Raw genomic sequence first — 24,129 nt, 5'->3', positions numbered from 1 at the left:
TTCACTTGCTTTCTCTGTTTGCTCACTGTCATTTTTCTTCTGACATTAAAACTGAATAGAAAACATGTCAGGAATATAAAAAATTCAGGTAGCAGCCATTTGCCACTGCAAGAGATAAGATAAAGAAAGCAAGCTTCGAGAAGAAAATAGTTGAAAAGTGAATGCAGCGTGTAAGTAATCACAGTTCATTAGCTCTAGCAGGTTTTCTGGCTTGGGCTGAGGATTTATGCTGCAGCCATGCTTTGGAAGAGCTTACATCTGTACACAGTAGTTTTAGGGAAACCAACAAAATAGTAAATATGCAAGCTGACAAATACATTAATCAAAGTGCCTGCTGCTGAGTCGCGTGGCCTGGAAAAAAAAGGAGAAAGAAAAGTATGCATTTTATACAATTTTTATAGCTGAAAGGAGACTTTACATATGTGGCTGACACACTGATCAAATGATAAAGTAGAGTCAAATTGAACCTCAACCTTTTGTACAGCCTGTGAAAGTGAAGGCACGCTGCAGTTTTTCAAGGCAGATGGAGTGTGAGCAACTAATAAATCAGGTTTTGAAACATTAAAGAGCAACTTATTTAAATGCATATGGTGTTGGATCTCAGACAAGACAGTATAGGAGAGCGTAGAAGGATTGGGCATGGGAACATCAGCAGAACAATATGTCTGTGCACCAGCTATGTGACTGCATCCAAATCAGCTTCTTGTACTGAAGTCCTGCGATGTAGTAAATGAAGGGTAATGACAGTTGGTCAAAAGTAAGCAGGAGAAGCTGTTTCAGGCAGAAATTTCAGGCAGTGATTGGAATAGGTGGTGCAGTCCGTTTGGGAAGTTGGAGCCATGTTCTGTGTTAAATGGAAAGCTGAAGTCTAAGCATGTATTTCGGAACAGTGAATAAAAACCTTTTTCCTTTTCATCTACAACACGTCTCAAAATAGCTTTACCAGGCTGGAGTCGCTATTTCAATTCAATTTGGAAACTGAAACCGAAACCTGATCAGGGTCATGGAGGCCATATTAGACCCATGACTTGAATCCAGATCTGCAGTTGAGTGCTAGTAAAAACTTTTATATGAAGTCTGGGTTGCACGGTCTGCGTCAGCTGTCTGGTGGTTTCTGGGTTGATTTTTAAGATTTGGATAGCAATATGTGTTCTCGTGGCTGGGAACTCTGTACCTCTACAGAACAAAATGCTGTGCTGCTGCCGTCGTGGTGAGCAGGACTTGGGCTTGTGCTCCCTTCGAGCAGAGAGGCAATTTGTGGCAGTATTGCCTCTCCTGCTTTTGGGAATTATTTTTCCTTCAGCATGGTTTGAAGCCGAGCGTGTGCTCTACAAACTTGAACACAAGCTACAGCTCTCTTCCCTTCTTTCCCAGTTTTATACCTGGAAGGGATTTGTGATGGTCCAGCCATCAGACTTGACTTGACTTCAGCTGGGATTTTTAGATCATTGTGGTGACTGACGTGGTCCCAACCCTACAGCAAAGAGGGCTGGTGCCTATTTCGGAAGCCCTGGACTCCTGTGTCTGTACTTGTCAGGCAAACTGAGAACCAGCGAGGAGCCCTGCCTCAATTTCTGCACATTTGTGGTTTCCCAGTGAAAGCTTGTTAGGTTGGAAAGCTGCTCTGCCACCCATGTTAGGGAGCATCACCTCAACCGCTGCTTCTGGGAGAATTGCTGAGATTTTTTTCACTTAAGGAAATATTACAGAAATGAAATGTGATGTACTTTATAACCTTAAAGGTCAGATTCCTTGTCTTTCTTCCCCCACTTCACATCTTTTTCATCTTAATTCCCACCCTACCTCTCTGTCAAAGAAGAAAAATATTTACAAACTAACTGAACAGATCGCAATATATAGTCCATGTGGATTTAGGGTGTACTTGGCTACGGCAGTGGCGGTATCTCCTGTGCGGTTTAGTGACAGTGACAAGTGATGGACAGACTGGAAGCTGGCAACAGTCTCCTGCCCTTTGAGACAGTTAATCATCTCAGAGCTGCCCTCCTACCACTGCAGAGCCCTCGCCCCAAGGACTGACAGCCAGTATTTTACAAGTAGTTAGCCACCTGATTCCCATTGATTTTGGGTGTCTCGTAGTGCCGATGTCATCATCTCTCTGATGTCTGTTGATTTTGGTAGAAAGTAGGGTGCCTATGTGTGTTTAAACATCAGTCCCTTACTCCTGATGGTCTGGTCTATAAATTCACAGCTGCGATGATGAAAAAAAGAGCATGTGATTGAGAAGCAAACAAGAAATGCAATCTTTCCTTTGTCAGAAACCTTTGCTAAATTGCTTCTCCCCTCAAGCAAGGAAGTAATCAAGTATTGGCCGGAGCTTATTCTTGTCTATCTTGATAACGTGTGGATTTTTTTTTGTGTCTGGTGCATCTCACCGCTCTCCCTCCTGTTGAGAGAGAGGGATTAGGAGCCCCACGTGCTGTGGGAGCGGGCAGGTAGGTCCCTGCCAGAAACGGCAGCCGTGTAGTGCTCCTTCTACTGCAGTTTGTGGGTGAAGAGGACAGAGGGAACATCCTCGCAATGCAGGAGTAGACAGAATAGTCTGCCTAAAATAATCCACTAGATGCCACTAGAAGATGAGATCTCTCTTGTCTGGTCCGTGGAATCCTAAAGTGGTTGGTGTTTGAAGGGCTTTCTAGAAGAGCTGAGTACCATGTAGTTTATAAATAACCTCTGCTTTACTTGGAGTGCTGAGTTTCGGTCCCAGTTGCGTTGGCAGACCCATAACAGCTCCCGCACATGGTTCGTAGGAGTCCAGCAAGAAGGGAAGAGAACATGACTCGGAAACAGAAAAGCATTAACCCAGAGTTGACCTACACCAGCAGGAAAGTGCAATGTTTCAAGGCTGTCTGCCAAACAGTATTAATAAATGTGTAAGTCTTCAAAGATGGAGTTTGTTCAAAAGGAAGGGTCTATGGATTTGGAAGTTTAATGATTATTTTCTGTGGAGCTGGCCTGGAAACACAGGCTGGTTGAAACATGGGGCTGGATGCTTCTGGGTTTTCTATTATATTTGTTCACTTGGATAAATCTACTGAGGTTCAGGGAAGACCTACCTAGATTCTGTCTCACTGCTGATAGGGCTGCCCGTCTAAGGTCAAGGTGCTTGAAGCGCTCGCAAAAGCTAATTCTAGGTGCAGGATGCTGGATTCCTTATGTGCTTTGTTCCCTGGTGGAGACTGGTCTGGAGAGTGGACCAGATCCGTTCCCATCCCTTCCCTCTTCCCTGCTGAGGTCTGGTGGTGGAGGAAAGCAAGTGCCAGGACAGCTGGTTGCTGAGCCCTTAATTCAAGCGTGCACTGCACCGCGTGGGCTCCACTAAAGCAAGTATCTGAGAGCAGTTGGAAAAATGGCCTGAAGGCAGTTAAGTTTGACGATTCAAGACATGCAAAAGAACTTTAGAGAACATCAATTACGTCTGTTTCCTCTAAGAAGAACTTAAATGTGCACGCCAATACGTTGAATCACTGCTGCGAATCAGTATAGTAAAAACAGGACTTGATGTTTGTGTTGTGTGTGGCTCTGTTTAAGCGGGCGCAGTTGTAAGACAACGGAGTCCTAATGTACAGAAATAAGAAAAAGCGAGAGACTTCCATTATAAACCCCCATAGTTTTTGTTCTGTAATAGCGTGGATCAATCGCTCTTTTCTGTTGTGCTCTGTTTTATAATAACCTGCTTTGCTTTCTTTGGGCAGCTGTTGCTGTCTTCCCTTTCATTCTAAATGAAAATTTGTATTTCCATACCTTGAAGATGGTGTACGGGTAATAACTATGTTGTTGATCTCCACGTAATCAAGAACTTTTCGGAAGGACAGGAACATCTAAACTGACTCCTTTTCTCCTCTAAGTTTGCTCTGATACCCGGAGCGGAGGAGGTGGCATTGATTTGCAAGCTGTGTTGATTGCTTGATTGTTGTGGCTTCAAAGCCTGTTTCTTTCTTCTTTTTACGGTTGCATAGATTAACGTGAAGTGGCTCGCTAGGAAAGGCGCTTTGATCACAGAGAGGTGCCGAAGAATTGTTCCCTACGTGCCTGGAACCTGTTTAGCTGAAAAGTTTGCAGACACAGAGAGATTAATGAAGTTGTCCGGTGCTAACGGAAGGGTAGGAAGGGAAGAGAGCAAACAGAGGTTTGCCTACGGTCCTCGTGGTTTTCGGGTGCTTGCTGTTTCCATTGAGACCAAGTTGATATTTCTTGGATGTTTTGGAAATTTGGAATTACTAGCCAAAGTCTTTGTGTCTGAAAATTTTTTGTGTCTGATCGGATTTAAAGTGTATCGGGGCTGAGGATGAAATCCATTAAGACAAATACGGCTCCAAAACAATTAGGTAAGGTGTTATGGTGCTCTGAAGTGAAAGAAATCTCACCTTTTAAAAGCACTCTTATTAGAGACAGAGAGAGCTTTCCTTACATTGTTGTTAAAAAAAATAAATTACTTTATTACTTACTATGATTTTAAAAGGTGCGAGGAGCCTCTTACAAGATGCTGCGCTACCTCCTCTCTGATGTCTTCACGTCCTTCAAGGAGCAGATCAAGAGAGAGAGTCGTGTGTGATTCCTCTTCAGACAAGTTGTTGAAGAGTAATAGCTTCCATATAAATCTTGGACCTTTACGGAGAAAATTGTTTCAGTTAAAAAACAAACCAAACCAAAACCAAACCTTCATAAAACCCCCAAAACCTAGGAAAAGGAAATATAAACACTGTTGTCATCTCTGGTTTTTTGTGTGGGTTTTTTTTTTTTTTTTGTGCGTTGGGTTTTGTTTGTTTTTTTTTTAATTTAGTACTAGAGAAGTTATCTTGATAAATGAGGAAATTGCAAGATGTGTCTCAGTGTGATCTTTTTTTACAAAGTAGGATCAAGCTTTTTCTGTAGACATGGCAGCCCTTGGTTATAGAAAGTAACCAGCATTACGTTAATTCCAAAATTATGCATCAGGAAGCTCCTTGCGGTGTGTTACCGGGGTTTTGCCTTTAAATGAGGAGCCACAATTTGTGTGATGGCATGTATCTAACTTAAGGTTTGCCTTCGGTACCGTTTCAGTACACAAAATAGGTATAGGAATTCCGAGAAGCTGTTTAATTCGTTTGCAAAGCACCCTGAGCCGTGTTCTGAAGAATGCTAATCCTTAGCGTTTCTATCATGGGCTTCAGTATGTTTTCCATACTGAGTAAATTACCAAAGTCCAGGTATACCTCAGGTTGTGGTGGCCGACTTTGAACTTGAGTTCGAACTCCCGTTTTTCTGGGGAGATCCCTTCTGGGACAAGAAATCTTGCCATCATCCTTCTGAGACCTGCTCTGTACGTAGGTAACAGGACGTTAGCAGTAAACCTGGGATATCCATGCCAAACATTTAAATTTTTAAAATACTAGGCAGAATGGAAAACTTGAAGCACTCTTAATGTTTGTTCAGACTTTAAATGCATGCAGAGGTTCTAGCTTTCTTGGTAATCTAATGCTTTTTCATATTGAAGCATGACATTTTAGGCTCCATTTCAGAAACGTTCAGCTGCGTTACTAATGGACCCGTCTCTGACTCCCACTCGCAGCGGCATTCAGGTGGGCACACTTCATTGCTAGCACAGCGTGAGGATATCATTAACTGTATGACAAATTTCACTTCACCTCAAAAGTTCTTCTTCTTTTGTTTTTTTTTCGTCTTTTTGGTCTCATAATTTATTACTAGACAGATTAAATCAGCAAGCTGGTGCTCTTATGAAGGAACTGCTACAACATTAGTACTTTCTGACAGCTGTGAAATGTTGGGCTTTTTCCGAGTGCCTATGAAATGTGGCTATTATAATTTCTTGCCTTACACTAAAAAAGAAAACAACAACAAAACCAAACCATGCAACCCAAACGAAGGGTTTCTGTCGTGTGGCATTGCTGGAGCAATGATGCATACTGGGTCCGGATGGTTATCGGAGTGCTGTGTACATCGTGACGGTGTACATCAGCGAGCGTGGGTGGTTAGTCCCATAGTCGGTGCTCATAGGGAGCTGTCATGGCAATGAAGTTGAGAACTTACATAGAGTTGAAAATCGTCAGTGCTCACTGGGAATTAGGCTTTACAGCTCCTTTTCCCTAATGAGGCGGATAGTTTTCTCTTGGAGTCTGCTCATGTTTATGTGGCATGCGTTCGGGACAGCCCAGCCATGCAGTATTTGCGTGCTTAGCTCTTGTTTGAGAGACTCTGCAAACTGCCTCCCTGATAATCATCTTGATAAGGACTAAAAAAAAAAAAGAAAAAAATGAGCGTTTTTTTCCGCTCTTCCTTCAGCTGTTACCTGTTTTCTGCGGAGCTGCCTTGTACTGGGTTCTTTGGATGAATGATCATTCACCTCCCTGCCAGCGATGCTCTTGGTAGGAATCAATAAGGATTGAAGGGATATTCATGGTGTATTTTTATGGAGATGCCTGTTGGCTCTCTAGCACAGGGCGTGCCTGCGGTGGAGGTATCATGTTGGCTGGTCAATGTAAATGCACATTTCAGACCTTGACGTGGTCAGGGAGAGTCCCCACTAGAGATTTCCCCGTGAATTTCCACTTGAATATCCAGGGAAAGGCATCATAAGCTCTCTCTTGCTCCAGTTTGGCCTTTTCCCCAATGCCTATCGTAACAAAACTGCTGCGTTGTGAATTGCGGTAAATGGCAGCATTTGCTTTTCTGTACCACGGCCATGCACGAACGGAGCTGTGCTGATGTTGGGCTGTGGCAACTTAGTTCAGAGTCCATAGAGGCACGATGGCAAGCGTCGAGAGAGGTAAAGGTAAGAGCAGTGCAGGCTGCTGGCATTAGCAAGAACTGTGGCAATGCTGGGTTGTTGTTGGTATGTACAGGGCATCCTCAGGAATAAGATTTACATCTCAGTGTATTTTTCAAGGTAAAATATTTAAATACAAACAGAATTACTTTTCCTCGTAGCTTACACCTACGTGCAGAGCATTCATTATTATTAATTGAAAGCTAAGAGTGGAGATGTAAAAGCATATTTTTCTCTCGGTACTGGTGTTCTGTTCTTCTCAAATCTCACATAATATGGCCAAGCAGATAAGACAGATTGTTTTTATTCCTTGCTATGGAGTTCATCCCAGTCGATAATATTGATTAGTGCAGGGTGACTTGATGTAACAAGAATAACACCCCTTTCTTAATTTGAGCCTGTATTTCCTAGTTCATGCCTCAGTAGTTCATGCTTGGATGAATTCTTCAATAAGTCCGTTAAGACACAGACCCCACTGGAAATTGCAGGGTCTGACATTAATAGGGGAAAGGAATAATTTTCTTTTCCTAGAAGTTGTGCCTCTTTTTTCCATGATTAAACCGTCACATTGTGCAAGCTAACTTTTTAAAATACAAAATGGAATTCTTGAACTTTTTTTTTTTAGGAGCTACCTCTTTCTAATTACAATCAGTAAAGTTTTATAAACTTTGTTCTCAGCTGCTTCCTTGTGCTTCCTGAGTCCTTACGTTAGTGTAGGATTGATCAAGAACCTTCATGTCCTAATGGTGCATTTGGGGAGCTGAGTCAGCTTGTGGAAATACTGAGACTGCAGATATCCAGAGGATGGATGCATGGATTTCCCGCTCCACAGGGAATTTAATATTGTCCCTTTTATCGGGGCACTGAAACAGCGTTGTTGAATCTACACCAGTGCTGTACAAAACGCTCCTGGCCTGGGGGGACCGTATGGAAGAACTGGTGTCGGTGACCTGCTTGGTCCTTGGATGTTGCTGTGAGGTTGCTAACAGGAGGGTCAATTAAATCAAGTCATCGAAGAGCTTTTTTTGTAGATTGGTTGCAGGTAATGGCCTAAAGCATATAAACTTCACTTTGAAAAGCAGATCGGAGTCACTTACTCATCGGTTGTGTTCGTCCTCTTACACTTTCCAATTTGGAGACATTCTTCTTCTCGTTTCGAGGCAGACAGATGTCAGGGTCAAAAAATTCAATAATCTGCTGATGGTGTTTTGATTTCAAGTACTTTGTCATTTTCCTGCCTATAAAGCTATCGTAATAATGTGATTAGGTTCTGTATTTATTATTATTCAATCATTAAGGAGAGTTCACATGCAAAATGAAAAGGACTTGATAATATTTGGGATATACAGACTTTGCCTAAGTTCATATTTTGGGTTATTTAAGGTTCTTAGCCAGAAAACTTATTTGAGAGGGTTACTTGATACCAGCAAGACGATGGTCTGTGCTTTGTGACAAGAGAGCGTGACCAAAGTACAAGGGTTTATGTGCTGAATTGCTGCTAATTTCAGAATGAGGCTTTTTCTGATGCTGTCATTTGCCTACGTGTGGGGCATCTGGCCTGTTCTCCTAAAATGTTTCCTTCTGGAAGGGTAATGTGGATTTTGTTGCTATCAGGAAATGCAAGGGTTTCAGGAAATTGAGATTTGCCCTCCCTCTTTTTTTTCCTCTCTCAATATCCTAATTTAAAGCATGTTGGTGTTAGGAGCTGCCTATGGAAGTAACTTTGGTTCAGATGTAATAACATGCAGGTAGGTGTTTCATGCCACTTGAAGTCCTTCAGACTGGGCCTGAGGTGTATAAATAATGTTCTCTGAGCTTGCGTTTTAGTACCAAGGAGTGTGCCAAACTCAACAAGTTTATTTTTCACATAGCTGAGAGCCTGTTTGTATGCAACTGGAACTCGGGCGACAGAGACTTCTGCTAGGAAATGACAAGACTCTGTGTAAGACACGGACTTGTGAGAGACCCAGGCCCAGTAGTGTTAAATGTAATAAATAAGTTAAAATGTCATGGCACTGGCAATCAAAACCAAGCTACCTTCCAAGGGACTGAATGGTGGCATCATCAGTCAGAAGCGTGGGAGCCTTCCATGCAGCAACGTGGAAGCAGCAAAATTCAGTGAAGTGCTGCTCTTAAAACCCTTTCCAAGCATGATGTGCTTCAAAACACGTCATATCCACAGGGACAAGACCTTGGGGGTTTATTACACAAGGTGAAGGCCCTTGTGCTTTTGAGAAAGGATAACTTAAGCGTGTGCTCATGTGCAAAGAGCTGTTTGTTCAGCTTTGGGCTGTTCCAAAAGCTGCGAAAGTCATTGAAAGTCATTGAAGCTTCAGGCTGGAGGTCCCCATTTGTCAGTGGGGTGATGCTTTGAAGAACCATGAGGCTCAAGTCTCTTAATGGTATCTGGGCATCTCTCATCTGTGGGACGGGTATCGCGTTAGCACCTCTGGGCAGTACATTGGACTGCAGCCCAACTGAGAAATTAATCTCACGTGGCTGGGAAATTCTTCTGCAGTGAAACTGGGTCCTGTGCTGTAGGAGACCTGCACTTACCAGTCTTGCTGCAATACTGCCGCTAACTATGGAAAGAGGAGCCTAAAGTAATGTATAAATACCGTCTGTGTTGTTTCTATTGCTTTAGGAGTACTTTCTCTGAGCAGAAAGAGGATAGAAAGAGCGTATCTTCATGTTAATTACTGATCTTTCACCAGGAATGAAGCATTTACAGACAGACCTAAATGTTTAATTATCTGAACATCCCTTGAATTTTAGGTAGTAAGTGATGTGTTAGACAACTTGTTTCGTGTTATTTTCCAGGAGGACCAGATGATAACTTAATTGAAGGTGGCGGATCCAAGTTTGTCTGCAAACCAGGAGCCAGAAACATTACTATCATCTTTCATCCCCTCCTCAGGTAAGTAAGGCTTTTCTACACATTTCTACAGGTGCAAATAATTAGAATAAGTAGAATTAACCTGCTTTCTTTATGGGCACATTGCCACTTCTGAGATAACATCCCACAGCAGTGGGCTTGCTGTAAAGTTGTTGATGTGCACGTGTGTAAAAAGTAATCACTAGTTGAGTTGGTTGCTGATGCTCTTTAATCTTTTTCAAAATTAACTAGCATGCCAAGTGGGATTGCTTGCCTCGGTGACCCCTTTTCATTGAACGGTGGAATTTATTATTGACCCAAGTTGGGAAAACTTTAGTTGCAGCCTGTCACAAATTATTTATCGCTGACTGTCCATTATGCGTATTAAACAGTCAGAAGGATACTTTATGAACTGCAAGGTAAGTTCATTCTTTGATAAAACAAGTATGGTCTGTGGACTGCAAATTAAATGCCTGATCTAAAGTGCCATGCCGGTTACTAAAATCTTAGAAATTCACAGCTCATCAAGGACTGCTGGAACTTTAAAACAGAGCAAGTCTACGAGAAGCCTCTTCTCACCAAGTCACTCACCTCTGATACTTTAATTTTGCTCTTTTTACTTTGCAATCTAACAGTTCATCTTCTTAGTTTTGCCGGAATTAAATAATATGATGTTTTTTCTCGGTTCATGTCAATCTTCCACCTCTGCTTTTTCCTTGCAGGGTTTTCCTTTATCGTCAGACATGTCCTTTGCTATTCAGTGCTAGCACCTTTAGAGAACATTTCCCTCCTTGGCTCTGTTTGTATTAATCTTGATATCATAAGTCACTTAGGCAACAGGGCATGTTTCTCCAGTGCTAAAAACAAGCAATAATAAAATAGTAATAAAAAGTAATTGGAATCTGATCCCCAGATGAAGGAATATTCTGACTGCCGTCTTGGTAGCTGAGAAATGTGGTCATTCGTGACTTCTCGGGACTTAAAAACGCAGAGGGAAAGTGCGTAAATTCCTCCAAATTTATGTTTCTGATGCCATGACACTAGATATTGAAGTAATCTTGAGAACGGTACCTGTTGTGAGGACATATTAAATTTGTTACAGTTTTTCAGAGCTTTCCTTGAGAAAAGGGCTTCATACGTTGTACATTCTTCATTTATTGCTAGATGCCCATAATGAAATGGATAATTTCATAAGCACATTTTGTTTCAACCTCTCTCTCTTTTAAAATGGAAGAAATATGCTAAAAATAAATTTGGTAGAGCGTAGTTTATAGTTTTTAGCCATTTTGAGAAAAGATGGACAATGGTTAAGATGCAATATGCTACTCAAGATACGACTGCTATGACATGGACTTCAGTCTGTTAATCTTTAATTAATGTACAGGATTCTTTCAAGCACACAAGGGGGTGGTGATGCTTTTATTTTTATTGATGAGGTACTTCACACTGATTTAGAAACTGGCGAAAATACTTCTTTCTTTCTATTTGCTTTCTTGCTTAATTTTTCCCCCCTTTTTTGCCATCCGAGTCAAACACAAGTGCTGTGCTTTAAATAGCACTTCTCACAAACACTTCACTTTCATTACCAGCTTGCAAGACAGGCGGTAAAAATAATTTGCTTCATAAAAAATAATTGCATCAAGATTAAGGTATCTGCGTACAATATATTTTTCATGCCAACCATCTGCAGCATCTTAACTTCCTCGCATTGAGTGGTTCATCAATAACTGCCTGAAGAGAAAGAAAATACTCGGTGACCCAACTTACCCTTTTCTCACTGCAGAATGGGGTGAGTTTGGGTGTAGGTGAAGACTGTAGAAACTTATAAACTGTGATTTTTACCTACCTTAGTGACCGACAGAGTAAATATTTGGCATAAGTCCTTGCTCTCTTGGTTTTAACTCGTGATTCTCAACTTTGGCGTGCGTGTGATGCATGGGATGCAGCCTATTTGGGATGACCATAGGGCTGGATTTCTTTTGGTGATAATGATTCCCTGTGGGGAATTCTGTTCCTGATGGGAGTCGATAGCAATGACCCATCCTACCAGCTAACTGGCTTACCCTTTACTCCTTTTAAAATTGGCTGTATGATGCTGGCTGTGGTTGTAAAATGCTGAGTGTGGTAGATTTGCTAAGATATTGGCGTTTGCAATAACTTCTAGCACATCATCTTATGTGTGCATTCCTCGTTGGTTAGATCTTTGTCGCCCTTTTCTAGACGTTATTGTATTAAGTGTCAGGCTTTCGGGAAGGTAATTGCTGCAGAGGTGGGAAGTTTTCACTTGCTTTGTTTTCCATTTGTTGTCGAGGTTCTTTATGCCCTGCCTCAATCATCTTTCATCGTTGTCGCTTGTACAGGCTTAAATTGAATCTGTTTTGAATTCAAAATGATCAATATTTTATTTAGAAGGGGGGGGGGAGTTGTTTTTATCAAGTTCACATAAATATGTTGACAGAGAAGTTTTAGCGCTGTACGGGCCAGCTGATTTTATTAGGAAGCTCAGTGCTTCTACAAGTATTAAGCTAACTGGATCACTGAGAAACCAGACACTGGTGTGATGATTTAAAGCCTGCGCATCTCATTAAGTGATGGGTTTAAAATGTAATTCAGCACAGTAATGGTAGGTGGAGAGTTGTAACCAGAGCATTCCTTCATATTCATCAATCTGGATTTCTCTTTTTTTGTACTACTGATATGAAAAGTGTCATTGTCTATCACATCAGAGAGTTGCACAATCACAGTGTTAAGTTTTCTGGTTATAGTAGCCTTTTTTTTGGATCCTTTTTCATTTACAAACTGAGGTTGAGCTTGGCTCTGGATCCTTTTGAAGAACACGGAGTCAGCAGGCTTTCAGGGGCTGTGAATTAACCCCCAGATCTCCAGTAATGAAAGTTTGTTTAGAGAAACGCTTGACTTCCAAACGTGGAGAGTGTAAGAGCAAATACATATGAATGGTTTTCAAAGTCTTCCTTCCCTCGAATTCATTTAGAGCAGCGAGCCGGAGTTGGGAAGTGAGACATTATGTCGTTTGGGATCTGGGTCCCTAATTTCCACTAGGACAATTGAGATGCACCAAGCCCCAGATTAATTACCAGGACGTAATGACACCACTGCACACGTGATAAATGAATAGTGAATTTTTGGAAGACAAGTGGGTATTCTAGTGGAGATGATTCCTGGGAATAGATTTTACTAACTACATATGAAAACTAATTGCACTTACAAATTGAAGAGGAATACACATCTGATTTTCCTTAATTACATATTGCGGGAGGTGTCGAAGTATAAAAGTTACCAAAAGAGTCCAGTTGCTTTCTTCATCCTTCGCTGCTAACCAGCATCTGCTTGGATCGTGAAAGCGCTGGTGTTACTGGTCTGGGGACTGACATCTCCCGTTGGAGGAAGGAAACGTGCGGGACCAGTGCTGAAGCCCTTCCATTGTGGAATATTGAACAGCCTGAGCGATGTCTGTTGTAACATTTGTTTGGTGGGGATTTTTTTTGGTTTTTTGTTTATTTGTTTCAGCTGGCATTTGAAAGGCGCTTGGCTCTTCAGGGTAATAATCATTTTACATATGCTTTATAGAGTATGTTTATTACCAGACAATTGAAGAACAGATGTCTGCAGTCTTGAGGCTTACGGGGGAGGGACAGGAGGGACCGGGGATGGAGGGGATGATGGCGTTTTGAATCGTGAAGGCACCGCTGATGCTAACTCAGTTGAACGTCGTTTGGATATTGGGCATTTAGGCCGCGAGGGTATCCATTTATTAATATCAGCCACACTTCATTAAGATCAAGCAGCAATTAAAAGGGTTGTAGGATGGAACAGAAAGCAACGTGTTCATGGATTTGGAAGCAGTCACTTCTAAGCAAGACTGTGTCCTTGTGAAGAAGTGGACTGGAGAGGCTGCATTGGCTTGGCACCCTTTACCTCTGTCGCATGGGCAGTGCCTGTCTTGGGGGATCTCCCCCTTTGCCGGATGGGAAGAATCGCAACACGTCAGCGATGTTCTAATCACTGCCTTCGATTTCAAAGTCTGGAGAGTACGAAAGTGAAAAACAAAGAGTTGATTTATTAGAGTACCAAAAAAAAAAAAAGGGAAGAAGGAAAGGCAGAATTACTGATTTGACTCTGCTGATGTTGTTTGAGATGCAAAGACTGAAGTTTAATGCTCGGGTGTGTGCGTGGCCCAAGGCATTGCAAAGTGTGTTCGTTCATGGTATCTCAGATTGGTCGGAGTGGGGGGAAAAGAGCAGGTAACAATTTGACATTTTAATTTAACGTTTCAATTATTATGTTCATTTATACTGGTCCCCATGATTTAAAGCAGGAGCTTTTTACCTGATAGCATTTTTGGAATTTCCTGTTTCTTCCAGTTATGCTAATGCTAATAAAAGAGTGATTGCTCTTTTAAGAAATAAAATAAATGCTTTGGGGAATAATCAAGGAGGATAGTAATTTACTTTTACTGCCTGTTGATATCAGCATGCTCCTCACCTGGCAATCAGCTCTGAACTGCTGAAGGTCAAATTTCAGGCTCCCCTGGTAACCTGTCCTTGGGAGGGAGGTGCACAACGTACAGAATATGTACATCCACACAGGTACATATGTATTAGCAGTGATGTTTTAACTTTCCATGCTTTGGGAATAGTCGTGTCAAGCTTCTATTAAATTCAGGATATGTCAAGATAAAAGGTACTGTATGTAGAATTTAAATCCTCTGTTTATTTTGAGAATGTTGGGAGGGGGTGGCAAAGCTGTCATCGGTTCCTGTGGGGCATCTAAGTCCTTTGGTCTTTGTGAGCATCAGCGGCTGCTGCAGCTGAGCAGCGTTCATAACCACATAACTGGAATCGATACAAATCTATGTATATAACTAAGAACCCCTGTGTACCTCGCTGATAATCCCTTTTATTAGTATATGTGTACCGTTTTAATAAAAACAACTAATTGATTTTAAAATATGCTGTAATAACTTGTAGTCGTGTACTATAAAATTAACATTTGATAATATGGGGCATGTGTTACTTGGGAAGCGAAAGGAGTGTGAAAATTAGATTAGTTTGTTAGTTACATTTAGTATGTTTAGACTATGTTAAATGATACCCAGTATGTTAAGAAAAATATGTGGTATTTTATCAGTCTAAGGGGTATATGTTATTATTGAAGTAGATGGAAGATGTCAAATAATCATAGGGCACAGATAAATAATGAGAGCTGATGTCTTTAGCGTTTTGAAATCAAACCTAAAATACTTGATTTTAGATAAATCAATAAAACTGACTCAAGCTAGGAGAGGGAACTTATATTATTGACTGCTTAAAGTTTGTACTTCAGGTTGAATAATGTTCAGAGGATAAGGGGTTAAATAAAAAAAAAAGCCTGACATGCTGTTATGTACACAGGAAGACATTATTGGCAAACTTTTAAAGTCAGTGACCCCTTAAAAATATAACCATCCGGATTCCATGAATACTGTCTTTTTTAAGCCTTACATTCAGACATATCCCTTATCTTCAAAGAGAGGGGAAAAAATACCACTTAGTTAATCTAAATCTGGCTTCTGCAAGGTGGGCGATGTCCTCCCTTTAGAGAGGGAGGCTACGGAGGCAGGGAGATGGTGCCTCTCGGCAGGCTCGGCGGTGCGGCGAGACAAATGAGGCTCATACCAGGAGATCTCGACTCCTGCTTCTCGTTACGGTACCGGTAGTCACCGTGATGCTTAATATTCCCATCTTTATTTTGGAATCATTAATACTCATCCTTGAGCGTGACAGATGCTTGATGCAACTTTTCATACACTCGCTGTTTACTTCAATTGACCTGCATCGAAATCTTAAGGGAGCAATTTGACACCCACCTACTGAATTTTTTTTCTCCCCCTGGTTTAATGAGTGTTTAGAAGACATTTAGTTGACGAGTCCCTTGCTGTTGACATTTAGTACTTTATATCTGTCAACAGCGGGAATGAATGTTTCTTGCAGGCGGATCCTAACTCTTTTCTCTTTGACAAGCTCTCATAAAGTCTACGTTGCTGAATGATAAAGACACGTTTCAGAAGAGCTTGTTGTTGTGACACTGCTAAGAAAAGGTTTAGTTCTGACTGAGGCCATCGCAGAAACGGAGCACGTTCACGGGAAAGGGATGGGGAACAGCTTCACGTTTTGTGCTTTTTTCCCCCGATGCTTTATGAGAACTGACAGTCTTACTGTGTGTGTCTGATTAAAGATGACAGTTTATAAAAACCTTAAGGTAAGGCTGTTCATTTTCGATGACAGAAAATAAAGCAATCCCCCCACCGCCTCCCACACAAACAAAAACTCTTACATGCCAAAAAAACTCTTAGTATGTGATGCATTGATTTTATATTGTCTGTCAGAGAATGTGCTTCAGCAGATCAGTCAAGTTTTGAGTTTTCAAACATGCTTCATCCGTACGGGAAATCAACAGCCTGTCAGAAATTTCACATGTCTCCAGCTCCTCCTTCTCCTTCAGATAAAATACAACCTGAAGGAACACAGAAATTTTGACATTTGCAAGAACTTGCGCTGAACAGTGTTAATTCAATTCCATGATAATGAATTACTTCCAACCCATATTATATTCATCAAGCCAACAAAGTAGTTTTACCTCATTTCTTAATGGAAGCGCTGCTTAAGTTTAGTTCTAGTATTTAACTCATGTTCTCACGGAGCACAATTAAGATTCCCCATATTGCTGAACACTAGAGTGTAAGCAGAGATTTATGATGTCATATGAGTTTTCAGTGACTTATTCCTTCTGAATACTGCGTCACAAGCCCCGAATTGTGTCTTGGAATAGAATAGTTCAGTTGGAAGGGACCTATGACGATCATTAGTCCAACTGCCTGACCACTTCAGGGCTGACCAAGAGTTAAAGGATGTTGTTAAGGGCATTGTCCAAATGCCTCTTAAACACTGACAGGCTTGGGGCATTGGCCACCTCTCTAGGAATCCTGTTCCAGTGTTTGACCACCCCTTCCTTAAAGAAATGCTTCCTAATGTCCACCCTGAACCTCCCCCGGTGCAGGTTTGAACCATTCCCGTGTGTCGTATCACAGGATTCCAGGGAGAAGAGCTCAGCACCTCCCTGTCCATGTCTCCCCTCCTCAGGAAGCTGCAGAGAGCAATGAGGTTGCCCCTCGGCCTCCTTTTCTCCAAACTAGACAAGCCCAAAGTCCTCAGCCACTCCTCATAGGACGTTCCTTCCAGCTCTTTCACCAGCTTTGTTGTCCTTGTCTGGATGCATTCAAGTACCTGAAAATCCTTCTTAAATTGTGGGACCCAGACCTGCACACGATACTCAAGGTGAGGCCACACTAAATGCGAAGTACGCGGGAATGACAGCAAGTCTTGAGATACACCAGCAAACCTTGTGTAGATCTTGTCATCTGGTTCTTTCCCAAAGAGATGGCGATCATGGCTGGTGGATGTGGGTTAAGAAGTTGGCAAAAAGTGCTGATTTCATACTGTGCAAAGAATAATCATGGGGTTTTCCGCAATTACAGTAGTTGACGTTGGACTGGAAGAGGGTTATTTTTGACTTTTGGAGCTTGTTGTAGCGTTAAACAAAGTTTTAACGTGGACAAAAGCCAGCACGTCTTGTACATGGACCTGTGAATTTATTGGTAATCTAACTGGTGTTTTACTGGTCTAATCAATATAGAACAATTAGTAGTGGTACACTTACGGTAAACTCAATATATTGAGTTATAAAAATCTGGATTTATAGACCAGATTATCAAATTAGTACTAATTCTCTTAAATATTTTAGTCAAAAATTAAAATAGTCGAGTCTATTCTGCCCATGATGGTAATTGGTAAGTGATTTCCCTGTCTTTTTCTTAACCTGCAAGCTTTTTCCATCTTATTTTCTTTTTTCTATCTTGCGTTCTCCATCTTATTTCCCTGTCCTGTTGAAGAGGGGGAGTGAGAGAGCAGCTGGGTGGGCGTCTGGCAGTTGGTCAAGGTCAACCCACCACAAGAAGCTATTCTGGTCTTCCCACATGCCAGCAAATCTTTGGAGATAAGAAGGAAGAGGATAAATATGATGAAATTAATTTAGTGGCTCTTTTCTGATACCAGGTGTGGCAAGTAGTCTGGGGAATTCGTCTTATATTTCTCGCATCACATCACTGGACCAAATAATTTTATGTTAGAGTGTTTCCTTACCCATCAGCCAGCTAGCCAAGGCTTCTGAAAGTCAACTCCACTGGCACGTTTTCCAGGCCTAAACACTTTTTTTTTTTTTTTTTTAAATATAAATGTGTGGTTTTTCTTAAGAGAATTTAATATACCTGAAATTCTTTGGCTTTCTTTTAGCTCTGTTTCCATGTAAAACTGTGTGCGTTAGCTAGCATCTAGCTAATTCTACAATTTTACAAGGGTGTGCTCAGTTAAAGCATCTTCTGTAAGTACTCATGTGATGGCTGCAAATTTGTTTGGCAGAATTAAAAAAAAGATTTGGAAAAAAAACCAGTGGTTTTTTTTCCATTAATCCACACCTCTCCAACACAAACTTGAAGGCAGCAGCAGTGACTGATTTGCTGCCCGTGCTTTGCCCAGGCAGACAGATGAATTGGTTCGGATTATTGTAGCGGGGACCGGCAAGGTGAGACAGGGCTTGTAAAATGCATGGCTTCCTTGCAAAAGAAACTTGAATCTTGTGTGAACTCAAACTGGCTGTGAATTATGATCGCCTGATGGCACCTTGTTAGCAGGATAGGTGCAAGAAGTTGATTAGAGATGGTGAGCAACCTTCCGTTGTCACCAGAAGGTCATCTTTTCAGATTGCAACTGAGGCTGAAGGAGCTGGTGTAGTAGAAGCATGGACCAAAGATCGCACTTATTTTATTTTTTTTTCCTTTTATTTTACTAGTTACATGCTAATCTTTTATACGAACCATTCTGCAAATGTTTGTAGGTGTTATATTCATGAAATGAGAGATTAAATAGGATTGAAATGGGTCTTATATCCATTGAAGTTTACAGATTTTCTTTTTTCTTTTTCCTGTTTCTTTTCCTTTTCTTTTTTTTCCCCCCACCAGAAGCACAAGTATTGTGGTACTTAATAACCTGTTGGTCAGAAAAGTATTTAGCAAAGCTGGAAAGGAAGAATGGATCCATTTATTTAATTTAACCATCTTAAGTACGAAACGGCCTAATCTCAGGCAGCTTTAAGGAGCCTGAGTTACACACAGAGATCCCCATTTAATGCTTTGGCTTATCAGTCGCTACGACTCTCTTCAATCACAAGGTGAGATTCTCCCATGCAGGAGCTGGTGCCTTTCTAGCAGCTCAGCTGGCAATGGGGAATGATCTTCCACAGCAGCTAAAACTTGCTTTAACAGCACCAGCTTTCATTTCAAATATAGCAAGTGCTACTCTGAGACTGCAAAAAAAATCTGCAAAGCAACAAAGAAACTCGCAAGGCAAAAATAGAAAAGCGTCCTTCATTTTTGTGGTGGAAGAAAATGGGAAGAAAAGCATGACAAATTCTAAGTTTGTAATCTGCCTATGGAAGCTGTTCAGAAAATACGTTAGCAAGGGCTTTCCCTGCGTGTAACAGGGGAAAGCCAAGGATGAAAACTTAGTGTGGCTTAAGTCCACGTTACAGCATTAAGGCCCTGAAAAACTTTGGAGAGTGCACGTGGTTACTTTCATAAAGCTTTATGAATTTTCAGTTGAAATACAGGAGACCTGTTTCTTCACGAAAACAAAAAAGGTGATTCCTGTATTTTGTATTTGCTGTTAATAGCAAAGATATAAAGCCCAGAATGACAGTGCTTTTTGGACTCCCATTTCCCCATCTGAAAGGAAAGGGGGTTTATTTTTTGAGGAGTTGTTGTTGTTATTATTATTATTATTATCGTTATTGTTATTATTTTACATAAATGTCATTTTGCTTAAGCCAAAGAATCTTCTGGGTGGATCCTTTGGTAGTGGACTGGAGTTCCCTTAGTGATGGAGCACTCATGTCGGAGCTCGCTGCTGTGTGTTTTAGCTGGATTACTCTTGCTTGGTTTTTGCAAAGCTATTTAAAACCTTATGTACAATTTAAAATTTTTTAATTTGGGGAAGCTATAGCTGTTATCCCAGTTAGAGCACGGAGGTGAATTTCAGTCTTCTCCAGAGATACTAAAAGGGGAAAAAAGAGTTTTTCAACATATTTAAATTTCATCTATGATTTCAAAGTGTGAACTCTGAAATGCTTATTTCAACTATTACCTTCTTCAGTTTGCTAAACAGAGCTAAAAATAACGGTTTTGAAGTTACTTCACCAGTAAGCTGCGTTTTCCCATTCTGCTGAATTCTGTCATGGATATTACAGCATGGGACTCTCATTTATTCCTGTTTTATAGACCAGGTTCTTTGGTCCGGACACATCAGATGTGGCTGCACAACCACTTGCAGGGTTTTCACGCTGCCCCAAAGGCGCGTGGCAAAAGGAGTCCTTGTAGCACCGCAGCAGATGCCTTGCGGGGAAGTCAACCCATGGAGGAGCATGTTTTTCAGACACCAGGTCATACACAGAATAACTTTTTGGTAGAATATTCCTGAGGAGTTTAATTTTAAATTCTGTTAATTTTTAGAGATATGCAGAATAGCCATAAATAAATTTTGCAGGAAAGCAGTTGGCCTTTATTTTGGTTATTTTGGGTGCCAGGCGTCTTGAATACCGGATAGATTAGCAGTAATTGCACATTGTGTGATACCACTGCTAAGCAGTTCTGTAGCTCCTTTCGTCTGATAACTTCCAAGCTCTTCAGAGACATCAATTCATTAACACCTCAGCGTGAAATTGCTCTGTACGCGGAAATCCTGGCTATGCGACTGCCAGGGATGAAGCCGTTGTGGATGAAGCGTCGAGTTGAACGGTCATAAATTCTGTGCAGATTTGGAATAAGTGGAACAGAACTGAAAGTCATAAATTCCCACCGTTATTAATCAAGGTCCAGATTTTCTATTTTATTGTAACTTTGTCTCTCCAGGTTGTATTTCTACAAATGCTCTGTGACAGCTTAGTTTAGCTCTGAAAGTCCTTCTGTAGCCCAATAGCAATGGCTCTGCTGCCTGCTCATATATGGGTGCTTTAGTCAGCTTTTACTTGAGTGACTTGGTCAACTCTGAGGACTACATCTAGCACAAGGTGGTATGAACGCCTTGTGTGAGCTTCAAGCGGCTTTCTTCTCATCATTCCATTCCTTAAAGTCAGATTCTTCTGCTGGGTTTGAAAATGGGAATATTCTTTCTGGAGACCCTGTCTGAAATCTAGATGAAATGCTGGGAGCCTCTTAGCGCAGGGCTGGTGACCCCGCTCCTGCGTGGTAGCAGCAAGGCCACGTGGAAGTGGTCTCGGACCAAGCGTCTGATGCCGTTTAATCACTTCCACCTCTGCTTCCTTCTCTGTAAATTGGAGATAACTCTTCCTCCACGTTGAGTAGTCTGTTATCTGTAGATGAATAGCACTATCGGACAACTGACTGGTGGCTGGTTTGTGGTGGGGGGGAGTTGTGGACAGTTAAGTGCTTCTGCACTCAGGGACAGGGGGTGAGCAGGAGAATAGGAAGCTGTGTTTCTTTTGAGGCGGACTCCAGTGAATCACAGTTTGTCTAAGTGTTACAGATGTTTATTTGAGTATATGGACACCAGTAAATAGCTTTGTTCCTGGAGAAAATCCAGACAGTGATATATCGCCCAGAATTTAGTTTTTGAAATGGGCCTTTAGATGCTGCTCATGGTAGCGGCAACTTGAGATTTCAGGAGCCCAGTAGGACCAGTTAAGGCCATCGCCTTAGTTCTGTACCTTCAGATCAGTTGGTTTCTGGGGTTTTTTGCTGTGGAAATACTAAAACAAATATTACAAAATAGTAGAAGCTAACAGCATCTCTTGTTTTCCAGTCTTTATTATGACTTAAGTACCAATCCTTGCAATAATACTTAAAAGTAATGGAGTGGTGGTACCAGGGATGCTAAATGATGTGATAATGCCTCTGAACACAAAAACACTTCTTTTTATTTAGGTTTTATTTTGGCTGCCCCGCCTGATTTATCATAGGATAAAAAGACTACAGAGAAGGCAGTGTACTAGCAGTGCTCTGTATACTGTAAAATGTAATGATGATCAGGTTCTGACTGAAGCTCTTAGAGGCTTTAATAATTTTTAGTGACTTTTTTCAGTAAACTCATTATTTCTGCAGAAACAGTAAGAGACTGTGTTTTCAAAGTAAAAAAAAAAAAAAAAATTACACTCTGTAAGGTCAAATAACATTGCTAAATAAGTGCAGATCCCTCTAAAATTGTCGGTTCCTTGATTTTGCGATACCCAAGTTGATAATTTTTAGTCCTAAGCCAGGTTCAATGGACATGAGATGTAATTGTTCTGAATACAAAGAAAAATTGGAGAACTTCTAGAAATACAACAAGAAGGGAGAAATACGGGGAAATGTCAGATCGAGTTCTCTTCTAATAGGTCTCCAGAGCTCTCAGAAGAAAGTCAGCGTTCTGCTGCTTTTGGAGGAGGACGAGTGACAGCCGTCCTCTTTTGGTAGATCTTTACAAAAGGTGGAGACAAGTCTTCAGTCTAGAATCATTCTTCATTTTGTTGTACAGGGCTGTGCAGTTTATCACTGCAATCCATTCCTCTTTGTGAAAGTCATCCCTTACATACATCATCCCTACATACCGTATAATTGATTTTAATGAAAACAGGTCTTGCAATTCCCTCTGAAAATCAGACTGGGCCGGCACCACGTGTAAATTGTTAATCTGAACTGAAAGCAAATTGTTGTTAAAAAGTAATAGAAGTTAATTAATTGCAAGGAATCTCTAGATTGCTAGTTGCTATCTTTTCTTAACATTGGTATTTTCTTAACATTGGTATTTCGCTCTCTCTCCTTTGCCTGGCTCCTAAATTATTGTTTCATCTCCTTCCCAGGCAGCATTAGTCCTAGTTCTTCATAACGCTTTGAGTACTTGGGAGGATTTTCTGCTTCCCATTCATCCGGGTCAATCTTTCTTCTATGTAAGAGATGCCAAACTTGTCGCTATGTGATCTGCTGATAAAACATTTCATCCAACCTCCGCTCATCTGCCTTTTTCCCCAAAGTCCCCAACACCAGCGTGTGTCTGGTCACACAAAAGGGGCATCCGTTCCAGTCACGTGAAACGTGTTGTTTGATGGGAGGAGAGCTGCCATGTGTATCCTTCAGGAGCCTCCTAAAGAAAGTGTTTGGCAACTCTTCCATATTAAAGAAACAAATAGAAGTTGTCAAGGACGGAGAGCTATTGTTCGAGTAAGCAGAATGGGTACTTGTGATCAGTTTTAGATACGCCCAGGCCAATAGTTAAGTGTTTTTTCTGGTTAGTTTGATGAAAGGCAGTAATGGGTTTAATTGCTGGTTGTCATTTGTAATGTAGTATATGAAGTATTAGAGTTATTCTGATAATGTGTTGTAATTACCTACCATCAAGCGTTTTACAATGTTAAAAATATGATCTTTAAGTAGCGTAGCTAAGTTCTTTGAATTGAAGGCAATAGCTATTGAGAGTACAATATCATTTAAAGATGTCAATCAAGTCAGTTAGATAAACAAAATGAAGGTGGTGGGGTTTTTTTTCCATAAATTCTTCCTGTGCCCTTAAACCTTCCTGAAAACTTGGCAGAATAAGCAACATGCCTGGAGGGCTGATAAATAAAAGCTATTTCAGAGTTCCCTGCACACACACCCAGTTTGAAAAGCATTGTGCGTCTTGCACGAGGCGCTATCCAGAAAGCCTCTTTGTGTTCCAACCCAGAGGGATTACTGCTCATTTTGGCTTTGCTGTAGTAGGAGAGAAAAAAGTCTTTGAGGTAGCGTTGCCCCTAATTCTGCGTGAGAAAGGATTGCGCTCAATGGTAGATGGGACGAAGTTTTTTAAAAAGGCAGAGGTTTCCATTTGCATTGACCTTACCTACGCGCGCAAATGAATTAACAGATGCAAATGAAGCGGGGGAGGCCGAGCTACCGAATTTGTATGCTGAGTTGCTTCGGTCATGTGCCTAGTCTGGCAAAGAAAGGGGAAGGGAGAGGAAAAAAAACCCTGTAGTCTAATGAATAGAAGTGTGGCTCCCAATGACCTTTACCTACTGTTATAACTTTGATGTAGAACAACCAAATTCCTGAAGATATTTAATCAGCAAAGTTGAATTTTGATGAAACCACGTGCCACAGTCCCATTGCTGCTGCAGAAATTAATTGTCATTCATAGCAATATTCTTGATTCATAAGGATTAACTCCAGCGAACTGTCACCTTTTCACGTTCTTTCCATCCTCGGTGTCGCAAAGCCTAACGTAAGATAGAAGCGTCCCGCATTGATAAGTCAAACTCCACACTCATTCAGATACAAAATTTATTTGGGTAATAAAGCATCAAATGAAAGATGAATTAAAACATAACGTAT

At 41.2% G+C, this 24,129-nt stretch overlaps 1 protein-coding gene across 1 annotated transcript in view; it reads left to right on the top strand.

The window, feature by feature from the left end:
• EXOC4 (exocyst complex component 4) overlaps positions 1-24,129 on the top strand; it is a 410,988-nt gene that overhangs the window by 183,666 nt on the left and 203,193 nt on the right. Inside the window, exon 10 of the mRNA XM_009462605.2 lies at positions 9,605-9,701. Coding sequence (XP_009460880.1) covers positions 9,605-9,701 — 97 coding nt within the window. The remainder of the gene's footprint in view (positions 1-9,604; positions 9,702-24,129) is intronic.

This window comes from Nipponia nippon, unplaced genomic scaffold, assembly GCF_047370975.1.
Source record: "Nipponia nippon isolate SJK-2023a ecotype South Korea unplaced genomic scaffold, ASM4737097v1 scaffold_3, whole genome shotgun sequence".
NCBI classification, from domain to species: Eukaryota; Metazoa; Chordata; class Aves; order Pelecaniformes; family Threskiornithidae; genus Nipponia; species Nipponia nippon.
The sequence above is the reverse complement of the archived record's forward strand: the minus strand, read 5'-3'. Positions and strand labels throughout refer to the sequence as shown.